At 53.5% G+C, this 19362-nt stretch overlaps 3 protein-coding genes across 3 annotated transcripts; all 3 read left to right on the top strand.

Annotated features, from left to right (window-relative positions):
- Positions 1-1543: 1543 nt before the first annotated feature.
- Positions 1544-4096, top strand: KLK11 (kallikrein related peptidase 11). Its single transcript, XM_042918585.1, has 5 exons — positions 1544-1610; positions 2049-2205; positions 2580-2845; positions 3378-3514; positions 3926-4096. Exons 1-5 carry the CDS (start codon positions 1571-1573, stop codon positions 4076-4078), a joined length of 753 nt encoding a protein of 250 aa, XP_042774519.1. The 5' UTR covers positions 1544-1570; the 3' UTR covers positions 4079-4096.
- Positions 4097-6224: 2128 nt separating this feature from the next.
- Positions 6225-9907, top strand: KLK10 (kallikrein related peptidase 10). Its single transcript, XM_042920170.1, has 6 exons — positions 6225-6333; positions 6774-6878; positions 7564-7744; positions 8343-8617; positions 8844-8977; positions 9693-9907. Exons 2-6 carry the CDS (start codon positions 6788-6790, stop codon positions 9843-9845), a joined length of 834 nt encoding a protein of 277 aa, XP_042776104.1. The 5' UTR covers positions 6225-6333; positions 6774-6787; the 3' UTR covers positions 9846-9907.
- Positions 9908-14193: 4286 nt separating this feature from the next.
- On the top strand, positions 14194-19079 carry KLK9 (kallikrein related peptidase 9). The gene is made up of 5 exons (XM_042919594.1): positions 14194-14377; positions 14566-14722; positions 16940-17210; positions 18357-18488; positions 18925-19079. Exons 1-5 carry the CDS (start codon positions 14335-14337, stop codon positions 19075-19077), a joined length of 756 nt encoding a protein of 251 aa, XP_042775528.1. The 5' UTR covers positions 14194-14334; the 3' UTR covers positions 19078-19079.
- Positions 19080-19362: the final 283 nt, after the last annotated feature.

Below are 19362 nucleotides of genomic sequence, written 5' to 3' on the forward strand. Positions count from 1 at the left end.
TTGGGCTGTGGGGAGGGAGGAGAAGGCACAGGAGAGAGAGAGGGACTGGGAAACCGAGGTGGAGGGGGGAGAGAGAGAAGGAGGTATAGGGAGGCAGAGACGGAGAGACACAAAGAACGATAAAGAGTTAAAAGAGTCATGCAGGGAGAGACTGAGAGAGAGACAGAGACAGAAAGACAAAGAGACAGAAAGGCACAAGCCCAGAGAGGCAAAGAGAAAAATGACAGAGAATTACAGAGAGGCAGGAAACGGCAGAGACAAAGAGGGACAGATTCACCCTGACGAAGAAGGATGCAGACAAGTCGGAGAAACAGAGAAAAGCAGAGAGAAGAGGGGCTTGGAGAGGTGACAGAGGCAGGCACGCACGCACACACACACACACACACACACACCACCCCCAGGGCAACAAGGCAGGGCTTAGGAGGCCTAGTCATCCCGGCCACCCCGCGTCTGCCACCTGCCTGGTGCCTGATGCTCTGACCCAACCTGCCTCTGATCCAAACCGCCACAGCTGCCTACACCACCACTACCACCACCGGCCACCCAGAGCCCCAGCCCCAGAGCCTGTGAGTCGGGGAGGGAAGGGCACAACCGCCCCCCCATGCAGCGTGCCTGGCCTCCTCTACCTCCGCACCCTTTCTCCCTCTGCTCTGCCCTTCTAGGCTTGGGTGGGTGCTCTCTGCCTCTCTCTGTGTCTCTGATCCCTACTTTGATAGCTGAGTCCAGCCTCCACCCCTCCCCCTGCTGGCCAGGGCAGCTGAGGGCACTGGCCTCTCCCCTGACCAGCCCAGCCCAGCTCTATCTGCCTGTCCTTCAAAGGGGCAGGCATTCAGAAAGACAAGGCTAAAACACGGTCCCAGGCTGAGCTCCCTGCTATACGGGCCCATATCCCCCTGCGGTGGATGCTAAATGACGCTGGTTCCTTTTATTCACCTGTCCCAAGCTGCTGGGACCTGGCCAGGTCTCAGGTGTGCAAGAAGGAAAACATTCACCCCAAAGCATCTCACAGGTACCATGGCTGACTTAAAACGGAGCCGGCCAATCGCTTGCCCCGAAGTCAAAGCCCCTCCCAGCAATTGCCATATTCTCTTTGGCTGCCAGAAGCTTTAAGCTGATATCAGTCCCCTCTAAGGCCACCTTTGATACCAAAGATTTATTTTTTTTAAGTTTATTTATTATTTATTTTGAGAGAGCGGGGCGGGGGGGAGGGAGAAGGGGCAGAGAGAGAGAGAGAGTATCCCAAGCAGGCTCTGCACTGACAGAGCCTGTCAGTGGGACTCAAACTCATGAACCATGAGATCATGACCTGAGCCAAAGTCAGAGACTTAACCCACTGAGCCACCCATGCACCCCTCAAAGATTTATTTTAAAGGTTTGGAGGCTGGGATGCTGTGAGAACTTGGGGGTTCCTCAAACCCCGTTGCTTCTCCCTGGGGGGAGCCAGAGCAGGGAAGGGGAGGAGGAGACAACATGAACCAATCCCGCCGTAGTCTCCCCATAAAGTGATTTGGCCCCTTGTCCCTTCTTGTTCCCAGAAGAACCTGGGGCCTGCCCTTCCCCTCTCCAGGCCATGATGATTCTGCGATTAATCATTCTTGCTCTGGTAACAGGTATGTGGGAAATGGGGGAGGGCAGGGGCCTCCTTCTCAAATCTTTAAGATCTCTCAGCCCTCTATGTCTGGATATTGACAGGGCTGATACTCAAAATACAGAACAATCCGTAGAAGATCTAAATGGGTATATGAGCCATAATGAGGTCCCAAATGCCCCTTGCCAGGCCAGACATAATCCCTTTAGATGCCAAAATGGGGAGAGGTCAAGGAGGGTCCCAGGGGAAGGGCCAGGGTAGCTGGGGAGATACTCAAAGAGCCCAGAACAGTAGCTACTGACCAATCAGTATGGAAGCAGTTCAATCATTTAATATCTGGCCCATCCAGACAGTGCCTCTCAGCAGGACACAGGGCTGGGGCCCACACCGCCCACCCCCTCTTTGTTCTCTCCACCCCCACTTCTGCCTGAGCCCCTCTTTTGCCCTCACTCCCCTCCAGGGCATGTAGGGGGAGAGACCAGGATCATCAAGGGGTATGAGTGCTCTCCTCATTCCCAGCCCTGGCAGGTGGCTCTGTTCCAGAAGACACGGCTGCTCTGTGGGGCAACGCTCATCGCTCCCAAATGGCTCCTGACAGCAGCTCACTGCCGCAAGCCGTGGGTGCGGGGGCTGGGGCGGGCCGGCAGGGGGCTGGAGATGGAGAGATGGTTGGAGAGGGGCTTGGGGATGGGGAGAATGGGCATGGGGTCGGAGACGGGCACGGGTGGGGTGGCATGAGCATTGAAGATGGACACAGAGCTGAGACAGGACGGAAGGATGGGAGGTGTTGGGAAGGGGGTGGGGGCCGAGTGGGGTTATGGTTTCGAAGGAGGCTTCGGTGGGAAATGGGGATGAAGTTGCGAGTGGAGCTTTGTTGCTTTCTTCTCTCAGTTGCACTCAACCCTTCCCCTTCCCCTCTGTGTCCCCTCACCTCCTGTCTCCTGCCTCTCTTCCTGACCTTCCACCTCTGACACCATCTCTCCCACCTCAGCCGATACTTAGTTCACCTGGGGGAGCACAACCTCCAGCGGCGGGATGGCTGTGAGCAGACCCGAACGGCCACCGAGTCCTTCCCCCACCCAGACTTCAACAACAGCCTCCCCAACAAAGACCACCGCAATGACATCATGCTGGTGAAGATGACGACAGCGGCCTTCATCACCCGGGCCGTGCGACCACTCACGCTGTCGTCACGCTGTGTCACTGCTGGCACCCGCTGCCTCATTTCTGGCTGGGGCACGACGTCCAGCCCCCAGTGTAGGGGCTCCAGAGGGCGACACAGAAGGGGGCGTGTGGGAGGACAGAGGGACAGGGGGAACCAGAGGAACCTGCAGAGGGGAGAGTCATAGAGTACGAGAGTGCAAGAGGGGCGTTCCTGGGGGTGTCAGTGGTGGGATAAGGAAGGGTTGGGGAGGAGGGAGACAAAAGTCGGGGCCTTGGAGTCAGACAGACATGATGGTGCACATTGCCAGATCCACAACCTGCTAGTTGTGGGGCCTCAGGCAAGTGGCTTCACCTCGCTGAACCTTGGTTTTCTTCTCTATACAATGTGGATAATTACACCCACCTACCAGGGCTGGATCAGAGATCGTGTATTTGGAACAACTGGCATCATAAATTTACTCAGTAGTGTTACCAGCGCAGAGAGATGAGCTGGCTGCCAGCAAGAACAGGACCTGGGTGTGGGGTGGGGGCAGAGCAAGGTCCTTGGGTCCAGAGCAGGCTCTGTAGCATGGGGAAGGGGACTGGGAGCTCTCATTGTCCACACCCCTTCATGCCGTTTCCACAGTGCACCTGCCCCATACCTTGCGATGTGCCAACATCACCATCATTAAGCACGAAGAGTGTGAGAACGCCTATCCCGGCAATATCACAGACACCATGGTGTGTGCCAGTGTTCGGGAAGAGGGCAAAGACTCCTGCCAGGTCAGGGGGCAGGGCCTGGGTCTCCAGCCACATCCCCGTGTCCATCTCCCACCTCATCTGCCTCTTCAACTACATCCCAATCTCATCCCCAACCCTAACCCAGTCTCCCCTCCCTGCAACCCTCAATCTCTCTCCACCCCTAGTTCCTATTTCTAACCTCTGTGTGGATCCCCAGCTCTGTCCCCATTCCCACCCCCAACTCCAGCCCCAACCACTCCCCAACCCATTTCCAACCCTCACCCATTTTTATTGCTATCCATATCTCCAACCGCATCCCCAATTCTCTTGCCAACCCCATCCTAAACCTCCACCCCAATCCCAACACCATCCCTAACATCATGCCCAATCCTGTCCCTCCCCTATGGCCACCCTCCCCCTCTTTGTGACTGGTTTCTCTCTCTCCATACCCAGGGTGACTCTGGGGGCCCTCTGGTCTGTGACGGGTCTCTTCAAGGCATTATCTCCTGGGGCCAGGATCCATGTGCTGTCACCAGAAAGCCTGGTGTCTATACCAAGGTCTGCAAATATGTAGACTGGATCCAGAAGACTATGGAGGATAATTAGCCAGGACCAACTTATCACAGCCCAACATTCCTGATCCCTATTTGGTGATGTGGCTCATTCTGTTAATAGTCAAGCCCAAGAGAAGACATCTTTATATATTTTCTTTTCAGCCACCTTAACTATGAGACATGCTGTGGTTTAATAATCAACTTGGGGTTTGGAATTAGTGAGGCCTGGGTTCCGATCCTGCCTTGTACTAACTTGTGATTCTGGGAGAGAGAAGTGTTGTTTGGTTCACTGTTGTATCCCTAGCCCCAAAGGCACTCACCAAGGTTTCAATAAATACTTACTGAGTGAATGAATCTTTGGAGTGCTTACTATATGCCACACCTGGTCCAAGGGCTTTTCAACATATCAACTAACTTAATCTTCACAAAGATTAAGTGCTATTATTGAACCCATTTTGCAGATGCGGAAACTGGGGGAACAGAGAAACAAGTCGCTTGCTCATATAGTCACACAGCCAGTAAGGGGAAGAGCAAGGAATCTAAAGCAAGGTGGTTTCTTTCTCCTTTCCTTTCCTTTCCTTTCCTTTCCTTTCCTTTCCTTTCCTTTCCTTTCTTTCCTTTTCCTTTCCTTTCCTTTCCTTCCCTTTCCTTTCTTTCCTTTACTTTCTTTCCTTTCCTTTTTTCTTTTCCTTCTCTTCTTTTTTCTTTTCTTTTCTCTTTTCTTTTTCCTTTTCTTTTTTAAAGCAAACTGATTTCTTAACTACAGAGTGAAACTCGATTAAGGCTCAATTTTCTTATCTGTAAAACCATGAACGTAAAAGTATAACAACACATGAGGCTAAGTCAGCCTGCACATAATTAGGACCTAAGAAAAAGAGCTATCATTGTTTTTTTTTTTCCCAACCTCCATGCTAGGTAGTTCCACCAGACCTGTGCTGGCCAATACGATAGCCACTAACCATATGGGGCTATTTATTTATTTACTTAAGTGTATTTATTTATTTTGAGAGACGGAGCACGTGCATAAGCTGGGGAGGGACAGAGAGAAAGAGAGGGAGAGAGAATTCCAAACAGGCTCCATGCTGATCATGACCTGAGCTGAAATCGAGTCAGATGCTTAACCGACACTCACCACATATCAAGTGCTTTGTAGCCACATCTGGCTGTTGTACTGAATATCGCACATAGGGCATTTCCACCGTCGTAGGAAGTTCCATTGGACAGCCTGGAGCTGGACAACCTCTAGAGTTAACTCACTTCCTACTGGAGAAGATGCCACATAAATGGTCCAGAACTCAGAATCTTTTTTGACGTCTTGCTCACCTTGCAGGAGAGGTCGTGGGCATGAGATATAAGAGCCTAGGGCTGGAACGGGGGCCTCCTGGTTGTTAGGTGGATTTGCTGTGTGACCTCCTGTGAATCACTGCCTTCTCTGGGCCTCCCATTTCTCATCTGAAAGGAAAGGATGGAGCAGCTGGCCCAGGTGATACTGACATTCTTCTGTGGCCTTGGCCTCCTGTGATTCATGCGCCTATGTGTCACCTGAAGACACGCAGGTGGCAGGATGTGACGTGACCACACCTGGCTGTGATGTGCAGTGTACCCCCCCCCCCCAACATGAGGAAGGGACGCTACTCACTGGGCCACCTGCTGAGCCCCCTGTTCTGGCTGTGAGGATGAACTCAGCCCGGAGCACCATCGCTCAGGCTCTGAGCTCTGGCTCATTCCCCCTCTGCCCCCTTTCTGTCTCTTTGTGTCTCAGTCTGTGTGGCTCCCACCCTTTCCTTCCATCTATCTTATCTCTCTGCCTCCCTCTCTCCTGGCCAGCATTCTGGCTTCTCTCTGTTATGCTAGGTATGCATTTCCCTGTTTATTTTCCTCTCCCTCACGATCACCTCTCTCCAACGCTCTCCCCAAGACCCTTAAGCTCCCTGGGATCCTCTCTCCCCAGCTGAGAAGACTTCTTGGAACAGGAGACCTGGGGAATCCCCATGGAATCCAGCTCCAAAAAGGGTGTTTGGGGCCCTGGAAAGAGCCTGTATTCCCTGGGCCCCTCCCAGAGCAGGAATCTGGGGCCCAGGTTGGGTGCCAGCCCCACCCACGGTATAATTAGGGAGAGGGAAAGGGAGGGAGTGAACCCCTGGGGGGAGGGTGGGGAAATTTCCGGGCTCTTCGGGGTTAAAAGGGAAGGCCAGGCCAGGGGTCCCTGGGCAGAGGATTCGGCGGCCCACTCGGCGGCAGGGCAGAGGCACTTCTGAGTCTCCTCCCTCCTCCTCACCAGCCCTCCTCCCTACCAGCGACTCCCAGGTGAGGTGGGATGCCCTACCCTGGTAGGGGCGGGTTGTGAGAGCATGGGTGGGGACCTTCGGGTCGCGGGCACGAGCCCTGTTTGAGCCTCAGTTTCCCTATCAATCGGGCGCGCCTCTGAGCCTCGGATCCCCGCGCCACCTGTGAAGGAGGGCGAAACCCAAATGCTGTTTGGCCGGCAGTCTGGGGAAGCCGGGGTCCTGAGATGGCTCCCCCTTCGGGCACAGGGAGGTCTGGAGGACGCCACGGGGGGCGTCATTAGGGTAATGGTGCCCATCCGTGGTATTCTGGCCCGAGTCGCCCGTCCCCCTGTCCCTGAAGTCGTCGACCGCAGGTTAAGCGGGACTTCGCGGGCTGGGTTGGTCCAGGACGGGCGGACGGGCGCCGTGGGGTGCAAGTCTCTGACGGGGCATCCGTTTTAATCCGCCCTCGCCCCCTAGCCTCGGTCCCGGCCATGAGATCTCCGCACCTCCACCCCTCCACCGCCTCTGGCCCCCGGGCTCGGGCAATGCTGCTGCTGCCGCTGCTCGTGACGCAACTCTGGGGTGAGGCGGGGGACAGGGCTTGGCGGGAGGTGCCAGGGACCAGGGGAGATGGCAGAGTGTGCTCTCATCACCAACCCCCGCGCAACTCTGCTCCTCCGGGGACCCCAGGCCCCACCTGCTGATCCAGTGCTGGCCCCCCCTAAGTCAGCACGGTCCCCCTCCGAGCTCCGCTCTGGGGGATTGCGCCCCCTGCACTGAGCCTGGATCCCTACTCCTCCCTTCTCCTCTCGGCTTCCTTCCCGGACCCTGACTAACCCCGTGCCCTCGCTCAGTCCCTCTTGGTCCCCGCTCCTTCTAACTCCGCCCAATTATCTCCCAAGTCTTGCCTCACAGCTTTTGGCCCTCGGCCCTCTCACCGTTCTGCGGCGCTATTCCGGCCCGCCCTCCTCTATCCCCGCCCCCTGGTGGCCGGGTCGGGTTCTGTTCCTCCTCTGCTTCGAGCGCTGCATTCTGTCCCCGTCCCTCCAGACCCTCCCTGTTCGCTCTCCCCAACTCCGCTCCGCTCTGTCTCCGCCTCCTTCTCCTTTCCTGCGGTCCTTCTCCGCCACTTCCATTCGGTTCCTGCAAGACCCCCAATTTCCAATCCTCTCCCCCAGCTTCCCTGGTTCTGGCTGCGGGCCCCACAGGCCCAGCTGTGGCCCCAAGCCCAGCTCCTGCCCTGTCTCCACCCCTTTTCTTTCTCCAGCCGCGGAGGCGGTGCTGCTCCCCAGAAACGACACCGACTTAGACCTTGTGGCCTCCGGCGCCCCGTGCGCACGCGGTTCGCAGCCCTGGCAGGTCTCCCTCTTCGATGGCCTCAAGTTCCACTGCGCGGGCGTCCTGGTGGACAAGAGTTGGGTGCTCACAGCCGCGCACTGCGGGAACAAGTAGGGGGAGCTCCTCAGGGCAGCCACGGAGGGGCGGTGGAGGCAGGCCCCGGGGAGGCGGCGGGAAGAGCTGGGGCACTTGAGGGTATGGACCTCTCCCAGCTCCTTGCGGGAGTCAGTTCTGGAGGGCTTCCTGCAGGAGGTGAGGCAGGGTTGGGCTGTGGCCTCTAGGGGGCGCTGTAGATCCTTCTCAGGGCTTTCGGGCTCGTCCGCTGCCCTTTGTCTAGTAGATACTCCTTGGGCTCCCCTGAAGGGTGGATAGTTGCATGCAACAGACCCAAGTCAGGGTCCGGTGTGGTTAGGACTTTAGAACTAAAGACATTGTTCACCTCACGAGTCCCCATTGAGGAAGGACAGGAGTGGTAGGCTTACCCAGGTAGACCCCCAGTCCTCAATTCCTGCAGAACTCAGATCCCCAGCTCCCTTCTCCCCCACCTCCTCCTCCCTCAGACCCAGGAGTCCCAGCCCCCAGTTTCTCTCCCTCAGACCCAGGAGTCTGGGCTCCCACCATGGGGCCAGTCCCCTCCTTCCCACCGACTCAGAGTCTTGTCCCTGTCCCTACAAAGGCTTTAGCTTCACATGGCTTTTCCCTCCCCAGGCCTCTGTGGGCTCGCGTGGGGGACGACCACCTGCTGCTTATCCAGGGCGAGCAGCTCCGCAGGACCACCCGCCCCATCGTCCACCCCAAGTACCAGCATGGCTTGGGCCCCATTCTGCCGCGGCGGACAGACGAACATGACCTCATGCTGCTGAAGCTGGTCAGGCCGGCTGTGCTGGGGCCTCGCGTCCAGACCCTGCGCCTGCCCTACCGCTGTGCCCAGCCGGGAGACCAGTGCCAGGTGGCTGGCTGGGGCACGACGGCCACCCGAAGAGGCAAGAGCTGGGCACCCTGAAGCCTGTATCTTGGGGAAGAGGAACTGAGGGCCAGGACTCCTGGGTCTGAGGGGGGAGAGGGTGGGGAGGGGTGGGACCCTGGGTCTGGGGAAGGAGGGGCTGGAGGCCTGGGGTCTGGGATGGGAACCGTGTGGGTATCTGGACTCCTGAGTCCTGGAGGACTGGACGTCTGGCCACAGTATCACCTCCTATTTTCTCCTGTCAGTGAAGTACAACAAGGGCCTGAGTTGCTCCAGGGTCATTGTCCTGAGCGCTAAAGAATGCGAGGTCTTCTATCCTGGTGTGGTCACCAACAACATGATGTGTGCAGGACTGGACCAGGGTCAGGACCCCTGCCAGGTAGGAACTGGCCAGGGAGGGTCTCACTCATGGGAGCTAGGATAGGGTTAAGGGAATTTGGAACTCCCCATCCTTGTCCCCAGCCCTATACCCCGTGTCCAGCATGAGCCCATCCCTACCCCAGCCTCCATCCCCACCCCACGTTGGACTCTACCTCCTTGGGTCCATCTGCTGGCGCCCAGCCCTACTGACTTCTGACCCCGTCCTCAACAGCATTGCCATCCACAAGCCTAGACCCCCACCCCATCCCTCTCTGTCGGCCCATGTCTACCTCCCCCCACCTCATCACAAGCTACAGCCCCAGCTCTACCCCATCTCCACTCTCGTTCCCCAACCCCGCCCCCCCATCCAATGTCCACAACCCGTAGTCTGGCCCCATCCCAACCCCAGCTCATACTTAACCCACCTCATCTTTTTTTTAAAAATGTTTTATTTATTTTTGAGAGAGAGCATGGGGGAGGGGTGGGGGGGGCGGGACAGAGGTTCCAAAGTGGGCTCTGCACTGACAGTGCGGACCCCGATGCAGGGCTCGAACTCATGAACCGTGAGATCGCGACCTGAGCCAAAGTCAGGCAGTCAACCACCTGAGCCACCCAGGCGCCCCACCAACCTGTCTTTATCCAAACACAACTCCGACCCTACCCAACCCCCAGATCCCCAAGTGGCAGCCTTTGAATTGGTGCATTTATTTGATCTCTCCTTCCCCCACCCCCAGAGTGACTCTGGTGGCCCTCTGGTCTGTGACGAGACCCTGCAGGGCATCCTTTCATGGGGCATTTACCCCTGCGGCTCTGCTCAGCATCCAGCTGTCTACACTCAAATCTGCAAGTACACCTCCTGGATAGAGAAAACCCTACGCTCCAACTGACCCCCAGGCCGGGAGCCTCTACCAGCTGCCTCTTCTCCCTTCCTGGGCAGTTGCGGGGGCTGGGCTCCTCCCCTGCTCCACTCGAACCTCCGCTGCCCATCCACACCTGCTGATGTCTCTCCTCCTCCCTTAACCACCCCACCCCACCCCCCGCCCACTGCTGCTCTCTGCCCGCTTTGGAGCCAAACTGCCAAAAGCGATGGCAAAGTTTTTTTTTTTTTTTTTTTTTAATTTAAGAGAAACAAGGAAGCTGGTGGTCACCCCATCTCTGAGAGGGGTTGTCACTCACCAAACCAGGCTTCCTCTACCACTCCCTGCTGTGTGACCTCAGGCAAGCTAAGCACCCTCTCTGGGCCTCTATTTCCTCACCTGGAAAATGAGGACAATGAAGTGCCTACCTCATATTCCCACTGTGAGGAGACTATGATATAACATGAGTGTGTAGGTTGCTATGGTAATTATCAGTAAAGCATTAACACAGTGGGTGGTGAGCCCTGACTAAATGTTACCTGTTGTCATGACCTGCCAACAGGTCCTGGTGAGAACATATGTCGGTCTGTGTCCTGGGGAGAAGAGCACAAGAGTAGCCCCCCAATCCAAAGGCTCCCCCTCACCATCCCCAGCCCTCAGGGTTGATGTGAGAATCACATTCCCCACCCTCCTCTCAAGTTCCACGAAGCACCCCTTAACCACTTCCTCCCTCCCTCCCACTGTTTGCCACATCTGGGTCTGCCTGACACCAGTCCCTCCTGTGCCAGCAGGAGCTGGGCCACCTCTGAGTCATCTGGTACCTTCTCTGCCTTCCTGGGGCCACGGGAACCCAAGGGACCTTACCCTGGACCCATCTCAGCCTCTAAGACCAGAGGAACTCTCCCCACCTCAGTTGCTAAGTTGACATAAAGAAGCCCTCTGAGATTTAGGGGAAAGTTCTTGGTTAGATCCGTCTCCATTCCCTCACCAACCACAAGCTCCAGTCCCAGCTCCACTCTGTATCTCCGTTCTCACCCTCCGATCCAACACCCACAGCCCCCAGTCTGCCTCCATGCCCAACCCACTCCAAATGGGCTTTGAAATTTCACCCTGAAACTTTGGAAGGAGAAGAGTTCTTTTCCTCTCCCTGAAAGTATCTCCATGTAAATATTTCTCTGCTGGAGGGTATTACACACAGAATCCAGGCAGAGGTGTCTCCACTTAGCCTGGACTCTGGAGATATTAATTACATCAGCTGAACATCTGCACAGCAGAACTTTCCCAGCCAGGTTGTTCTTGTTTGCCCTTTCAAACACCAATTTATTGAGCACCTATTATATGGCAGGCCTGATGCTGGGCACTGGGAACATAGTGGCGGCGCCAACCACACAGTCCTTGCGCTCACAGAGCCCACAGAAGCCTGGCCCACAGTTTCCAGCCCTGAGTCTCTCCAGCTTCCTTCCTCCACCCCCATTAGCACACCCAGGAAACGCCAATCAGGCATATCAGCGGAGTTTGTCATGCAGGAATCAGAAGCAAAGTAGGTGGGAACTTGAAAACTTGATTCACTGAAAAAAATTTTCTTAATGTCTATTTATTTTTGAGAGACGGAGAGACAGAGTGTGAGCGGGGGAGGGGCAGAGACACAGAAGCCGAAGCAGGCTCTGGGCTCCGAGCTGTCAGCACAGAGCCCGACGCGGGGCCTGAACTCAAGATCTATGAGATCATGACCTGAGCTGAAGTCGGACACCCAACCGACTGAGCCTCCCAGGGGCTCCTCGATTCATTTTTAAAGGCAAATCACCCATTCCTGTAATCATCACAGTACAAGTGTTTATTGAGCTGTGTCCTACTCCAGGTCCTGGAGATGAATCAGCCTGAGCTCTCTCTCAAGGAGCTGCTAGTCAGGTCAGGGAGACAGGCAAGACTTCCATTCTTGTCATTCAGGTTTCTGCTTACTCAGGTTTCTACTCAAAGGTCACCTCTTCAAAGAAGACTTCCAGGATTGCCCTGGCTGTAGGGGTCTCTTGCCTTTACCGGGACAACAATCCATTGCTCGGTTTATTTATTTATTTATTTATTTATTTTTGCAACACTTGTTAGAGCTGAAACGACCTCATTTATTTGTTTATTGCTTAATGATCTGTCTGTCCCCTGTCTCCCTCAACTCAGTCCTTGAAAGCAGGGACTCGGATTTATTCGCTGTGATTTTCTTAAGCACCCAGCACAGTGCCTGGCACACAAAAACCACTCCATACATTGTTGAATGAATGACAAAAACTGACCAGCGCTGCAACAGAAGGAGGCACAGGGTGCCCTAAGGAGGGGCCAAGGACTCTTTCCAAGGAGACAGGGAGGTCTTCTCAGATCAGGGGACATTTGCATGGGGTTTAAAAGGATAAGTAGGAATGTACCAGGTAGAGAAGGAAATGCATTTCTGTCACTTTGTGACCTTGAGAAAATTGCTTGAATGCTCTCTCTACTTCAATTTTCCCCTCTGTGGAATAGAGATAGGATAGACTCCTATGAGAGTTAAATGAGATAATATACATGAAATGCTTATCTGCCAGGACAGTCAATGAAGGGAGCTGTCAAGATGTTATCAATAGCAGTTAGAATGTCACCTAGCACAGAGTGGCTATTCAGTCTCTGGTCTCAAAGATGGACCTCCCTTTCTGGAGACAGAGTAAGACACCCAACAACCACGAGTGACATGTATTGTAATGGGGGCAGCATGCATGGCAGGAGATGGATAAACATGTTATATTTGTTGAATGCTTACCGTGTGCCCAGCACTGTTGTAAGACTTCAGACGGGTTAATTTGCTCAGTCACCCCGCCACCTGAATTGTTATTACTTCTTAATAGATGGGCCAACTGAAAGAGGTCCAGTGACTTGCCCAAGGTCACATACCTAATAATGGCCAGCATTGAGATTTGGACCCTGGTGGTCCACTTCCAGAGTCCATGCTCTAAAAAAAATTTTTTTTAATGTTTACTTATTTTTGAGAGAGAGAGAGAGAGAGACATATATAGTGTGAGTGGGGGAGGGGCAGAGAGAGGGAGACAGAATCCGAAGCAGGCTCCAGGCTCTGAGCTGTCAGCACAAAGCCCGATGTGGGGCTCGAACCCTTGAACCATGAGATCATGACCTGAGCTCAAGTCGGATGTTTAACCAACTGAGCCACCCAGGCACCCCTGAGTCCATGCTCTAAAGCATTGTATCAAGTACACATTCAAGAGGAGCCCAGCCCCAGAGTGATAATCAGGCTTACAGCAACAGAAGTGGAGGAGTCTGTGAGTGCCCAGGGGAGGAAAAGATGTACTCTTCCTTGAGAAATCACAGAAGACTTCCTGGAGGAGGGGGCATTTAGGCTGAGTCTTGAAGGATGAGTAGGAGTTTACCAGGAAAAGAATATAGAGAAAGACATTCACTCATTTAATTAACATCTCCTGAGGCCTCCCAAGAAGAGCGCAGCCCTGGAAGGGTGATGCTGGGGACACACAGATGAGTCACATCTGGCCTTGGCCCTGCAGGGGCTGTCCACCTGATGAGGAGGAGGGATGGGGATCGAGGCAGGTAGGATGGGCAGATGGGAAGGGCAATGGAGGAGAAGAGATAAAAAAAAAAACAAAAAAAAAAAACAAAAACAAAAAAAACGGGCAATGTTCTCAGGACTTGGCCAAGATCTGGTGGTATTAAGAGAAAAGGAAAGCACTTAAGTTCCAGGTATGTTGGGCATGTGGGTCCTTGGGTGGGTAGCGATATGAAGGGGATGGGGTAGTTTATGACAAGAGTGGGTGAATCCAGTTGGGACCATATTTCCTCAACCTTCTAGGAGAGAGCTTTGTTCTTGCGGGAAGGGGCCTGGATGCTCAGGGTAGGGCATGCACATGTGCGTGGCTCCTTGTGGTCTCTGCTTTGCTCAGTCTGTGTGTATCTTCCTTTCTCTCCTTTTCTCACCCCTGATCCTTCTATCTCTGTCCTTCTCTCTAATTCTTTCTCTCCCTTTCCCTGCCTTGCCCCATCCTGCCTGCCTCCTTCCTACCAAGTCTCTGTTCTTTCTCCCAGCCTCAGCCTGCTTTCCGGAAGGGCGTCCTCCTGCCCAGGACACTGGTCACAGCTCACCACAAGCTTCATTCAAGATAAATTTGCTTCCACCTCAGGACCCAGCCTTAGGAATCATCTTCCTATCCCTCTTCCTCCTCCAGATCACAGGATATCCTGTATCCAGGTCCCACATCCCCAGATCATGGGAATGAGGGCTCCCCTCTCTGGAGATCCCAGGGCCCCTCCCTCATTCCACCAAGCCCTGCGGGGGGGAGGGGGGTCTCCCGCATCACCTCCATTCCCAAGGCCCCCAGTCAAGGCTCCAGGGCTTCCCCCTCCTCCTGGGACATTTCTCAACCCAGATTAATCACAGGGGCGGCCCCAGAGAGGAGGAAGGAGATGGCATGGCTTACCTTAAAGAAGCACCCAGCGCCCCAACGCATGCTCAAGACCCAGGCACCCCGAGGTCATGAGGCTGGGACTCGTCTGTGCTCTGCTTTCTCTCCTGACAGGTGAGGCTCCTGCTGTCCATCCTGCTGCCTGTGCCCACAGCCCCCTGAGAGACCCCTCAACCCCTCCCCTGCTCTCCACACCCCCCCCCCCACGCTTGCTCTTCCCCTTCCTGCTAGGTATCTCCCAGGTCTCCCCCAGCCCTCCCACCGTGATTGTCATTTACCCCTCTGCCTCCACCCCACCCCAGGGCACGGCGGGGCAGATACCCGAGCAATCGGGGCTGAGGAATGCCGCCCCAACTCGCAGCCCTGGCAGGCCGGGCTCTTCTTCCTCACCCGCCTCTTCTGTGGGGCTTCCCTCATCAGTGACCGCTGGCTGCTCACAGCTGCCCACTGCCGCAAGCGGTGAGTGACCAGGGCACCACTATGTGTCGACGGGGGGGGGGGGGGGGGGGGGGGGAAGGGGGGAGGGGATAAGGAGAGGGTGGGGGTGGGGTCAAGGGGCCTTCGGAGGGAGGGAGGGAGCTGTGGGCAGGAAGGATTTCGCCTTCATTTCTTTTCCCAAAAGCTCAACTGTTAGAATTGACTCTCCAAATTCTAGAGTCCCAAGTAATCTAATTATTGGAGTCTAAAATTTGAAACTCTTAGAAGCCTAGACTCTGACCCAGAAAAATCCAGAGTCTTGAGCTCCTGAAATCTCAGATCCATGAAATTCAGTGAATTGTAGAATCAGAGATTCAGAGAGTGGTAGAAACTTAGGAGTCCGGCTCTACCCCCAGAGGATATAATCACTCCAGCCACACTGGTAAGTTTACATTTTCTAGTACATGTATTACAAGAGTGAAAAAGAAATGATTAACATTAATGTTAATAATAGATTTGCTTTGACACACTCAAAATATTATTTCAATTTGCAATCCACTTTTAAATGTTTATGAATGACTGTTTAGTCTTTTTTTTTTAATACTACACCTTTGAAGTCAGATGTACGTTTTACACATACAGCACCTCTCAGTTCAAATGAGCCACATTTCAAGTGCTCAATAGTTGTATAGGATAGCACAACTCTAGAACCTTAGATTCAGTTTCTAGGTAGGTTCATTGAATATAGAAGCTCATGGTCCTAGAATATTGTATTCAGAGTATACTAGAATACTAAGACTTGCAGAATCCTAGAATCTTGCATCAATAGAATTCTAGAAGCTTCTATTCATGAATGTCTAGAATCTGGTGAATTAAACATCCCAGAATGCTATCATTCCAGATTCTTAAAATCCCCCAGGTTTTAATTAAGAGAATTCTAGAGTCTCAAACTATTTGAACCCTAGCTTCCCGAATTTCGAAAACCATTGATTTATAGAATTCTAGAGCAATGAAATTCATCTTATAGTCCCAGAATACTAGAATTCTAGGCTCTTTCAGTTCCTGATTTCACTCAGGTAATTTAACACCCCCCCCAGACTTTTTGATCCAGAGAAATCTAGAATGTTAGAACATTGAATTCATAACATTCTAGAACATAGAATTCTAGAATTGTGAATTCCTAACATGTTAGAATCTTAGAATTCTAGAATTTAGATTCTGGGCATTCTAATGCCCAGAGTATGAGAATCTAAATGATGCAGTAATCTTTTCTATATTATCTCTGGAAAGGAGTCATTCACCTTGTTCCAATATTCTTCCCTCCAGGAATGAAGCACATGGGGTTGGTATAGAATGTTGTGTGGGAATTTCCCATCACTCATTGCTCCACGATAGGGTCTCTTTCAGCTCAGGTCTGTGCTTCAGGCTAGGAGAACAATGCTCAGATTTCAGCCCCAAAGACCAAGGAGAGAAGCAGAGATATGGAGGTAGAAAAGATTTAGGCATCGGGACGAGTTGGGGGGGATTGATTTCCCAGATATGGAACCAAGGCAACGAGGTGACAGAGAGTCAAAGATAGAAATAACACCTCATACTCCTTAAATCCTGAATTCTCAATCAGAAGCCTGGTCCCTAAGGTCAGAGGTCAGAGGCTGAGGAATGGACACATATACTCCCAGATAGTCCCCAGCTGTCCTGGGACGTGGACTGGGCTTGCTGTGAGAGAGCTTGAAGGTAGGCCTCAAGAAGACACACATTGAGGGTAAGGGATACGGCTACAGGAAAACCCTGAGTTCACAGATGACCCCTAACTTGGGGATTTTCCATTTCCCATCCCCCTCCATGAGTACACACACACACACACCAACACACACACAGAGCCACTCCCCGCAAAAGCCACCAGACCTGTGGGGGCAGGAGGTGGGGCTGTTGTTGTATGGTAGGTGGAGCCTCCATGTGCCTACACACTTCCAGGGGGCCCAGGTCACCTTTAAGGCTCCAGGTGGGGCAGGAAGGAAGGCGACTCACTTGGTACGGGACTTGGGAGGGGTGTGAGTTTTGGGGGGAGAGCTACAAAGGTAGAGGCAGATGAAAGGATGGAGTGAGGAGCTGGGGCCCAGAGAGGGTGTATACCTTGCTTAAAATCACACAGCACTCTGGGTCGTACAGAGATGATGGGGGCCCAGGGACAGTGTGTGGCTTGTGGAGCATCCAAGCTTGCTGGACACCCAGCTTGACCTCTGAGGCCTGTCCCAACAGGTATCTGTGGGTCCGCCTTGGGGAGCACCACCTCTGGAGATGGGAGGGTCCAGAGCAACTGTTCCGGGTCACGGACTTCTTCCCCCACCCTGGGTTCAACAAGGACCTCAGAGCCCATGACCATAATGATGACATCATGCTGATCCGTCTGCCCAGGAAGGCACATCTGGGCCCTGCTGTGCAGCCCCTCAACCTCAGCCAGACCTGCGTCTCCCCAGGCACCCAATGCCTCATCTCAGGCTGGGGAGCCGTGTCCAGTCCTAAGGGTACAGTGTTGCTCACAACTCAATCCCTTGTGTCTCATGCTGACGGTCTGAATCCCCTCTGTTTCTCTGTCTCTGCCTTTTCATCTGATAGATAGGGAAAAATTTTAAGACGCTATAAATTGAAGGTGCATCATTACTTTACAACCACTAAGAACAGGGGGGAAAAAAGGTCCCATTAATCCTTGTATGACACCATTTGCTGGAAGACCCTTCCTGGATGTTGGAGATGTTTAAATGTGAAAATACATGCATCTTGGAATGGAAATGAGGTGTACAGAGTGACTCTCTCAGAGTCACCGATCAACAACCCATTAGCCATATTTAGCTTCCTCACATCAGTTTTCAGATTGCCTTGAAAAAACAGTCTGAATTTGTTACTGCCAACAACTAAAGCCTGGGAGATTTTACACAAAAGCCAAATTTCTGCGTTTGCTGGAAAAATTCAAAGAACTGGCAACGTTGGAGCCACATTCCCCAAATAGCGGCCATTGGGCAGAATCAGTGGAGGCTGCCCGCTTTGGGTTCTCTGGTTCACTATAGTGCCCCCCAGTGGCTGCTGTGGCTGCACAGTCCCCTCCACCTACTTCTATTTGCTTGTCAAGCCCAACAATGCCATCAATACCCCTCCACCCACTTCTATTTGCCTGTCAATATCCATATACATGGGTATATGTGTATCTATATGTGTATTTATATTATACATGCTGTGTCTCCCTGTCTGTATCTAATATCTTTTAAGTCTTTATCTCTGTCTCTGCCAATGACCATAAATATCTCCTCCCTTTATCTCACTGTCCTTGGCATTTCTGGGCCTCTTTCCCTCTCTTTCTTCATTGCTTCCTGAGAATCTCTTTCCCCTTAAGAGGTCTATCTCCTGGTATGGTCTCTGTTTTTCTCTGTGTATCATGTATCTCTTCTTGGTTCTTGACTCTCTGACTCTGTTTCTCTGGCTCTCTCCCTCTCCTCAAATATCTGTTTCTCTTTCACGCTATGATTTCTTTTTGTCACTGTGTCTTGTTTCTATCTTTGAGAGTCTTATGCTGTGGTTCTATGGGTCTTCCTTAGGGAAGGGTCTGGATGGAGGGGCTTCTGAGTGTGATGGGCACAACTGCTGATCCTCTATGGGTTGACCTCTTTTGCCAACAGTGCAGTACCCACTCACGCTACAGTGTGCTAACATCAGCATCCTGGAGCACAAACTCTGCCATCGGGCATATCCGGGCCACATCTCTGACAGTATGCTCTGTGCTGGCCTTTGGGAAGGGGGCCGGGGTTCCTGCCAGGTGAGTCCCACTCTGGGGAGGCGGGGAATGGGTATCTTGCCAGATTCCTGGGCCCTAGGGAATTAGGCAGTTGGGCCCCAGACTTCCTGGGTGAAAGCAAGTGGGGATCTGGGACACTTGGGTCTTGAGAGAAGATGGGGCCAAGACCAAGATTCCTGGATTTAAAGGGGACTGTGGGCCCAGACTCCAGGATCTAAAGAAAGAGGAGACTAGTCTTAAAGAACAGACTTTAAGTCCTGAGGGAAGAGGGGACTAGGATCCCAGAAGGCTGGGTGCAGGGTTGAGGTGAGGGGTATGAGCTTTTACTCCTGGGTCTGAGGGAGGAGGGACTGGCCGCCTGGACGCCAAGGTGTCAGGAGAGGAGGGCTTCCTGGGAGAAAGGTAATATCATGAATACACCCGCTTAACAGTTTCATTGCTCTTCTGCCGCGCACAGGGTGACTCTGGAGGCCCTTTGGTTTGCGAAGGGACCCTGGCAGGTGTGGTGTCTGGGGGTGCCGAGCCCTGCTCCAGACCCCGTCGCCCCGCCGTGTACACCAGCGTATGCCACTACGTGGACTGGATCCGAAAGACCATGGAGGACAACTGAGCTCTCGCGCCTCAGGACCAAGAGAGAAGGGTGGGCGCAGGGGAGCCGGGAATTGCCGGACTCTGGCCTCGGCAGCGCGGAGACGCACTTTGCATATTCAGGCTCCGCCCCCTGTTGGCCGACAGCGTCGAAAAGGACAGGGAGACACCTCCGCCCTGTAGCCCCGCCTTCTATGATGTCACCGAGAGCTGGCACCGCCCCCATGGAACAGCTTCGCCTAGGGCTCCGCTCGGGGAGCTCCTCCACCAGATAGCTCCTCCCCTCGGAGCTTTGCCCAATGAGACT

The sequence above is a fragment of the Panthera leo genome, chromosome E2, assembly GCF_018350215.1.
Source record: "Panthera leo isolate Ple1 chromosome E2, P.leo_Ple1_pat1.1, whole genome shotgun sequence".
Lineage (NCBI taxonomy): Eukaryota > Metazoa > Chordata > Mammalia > Carnivora > Felidae > Panthera > Panthera leo.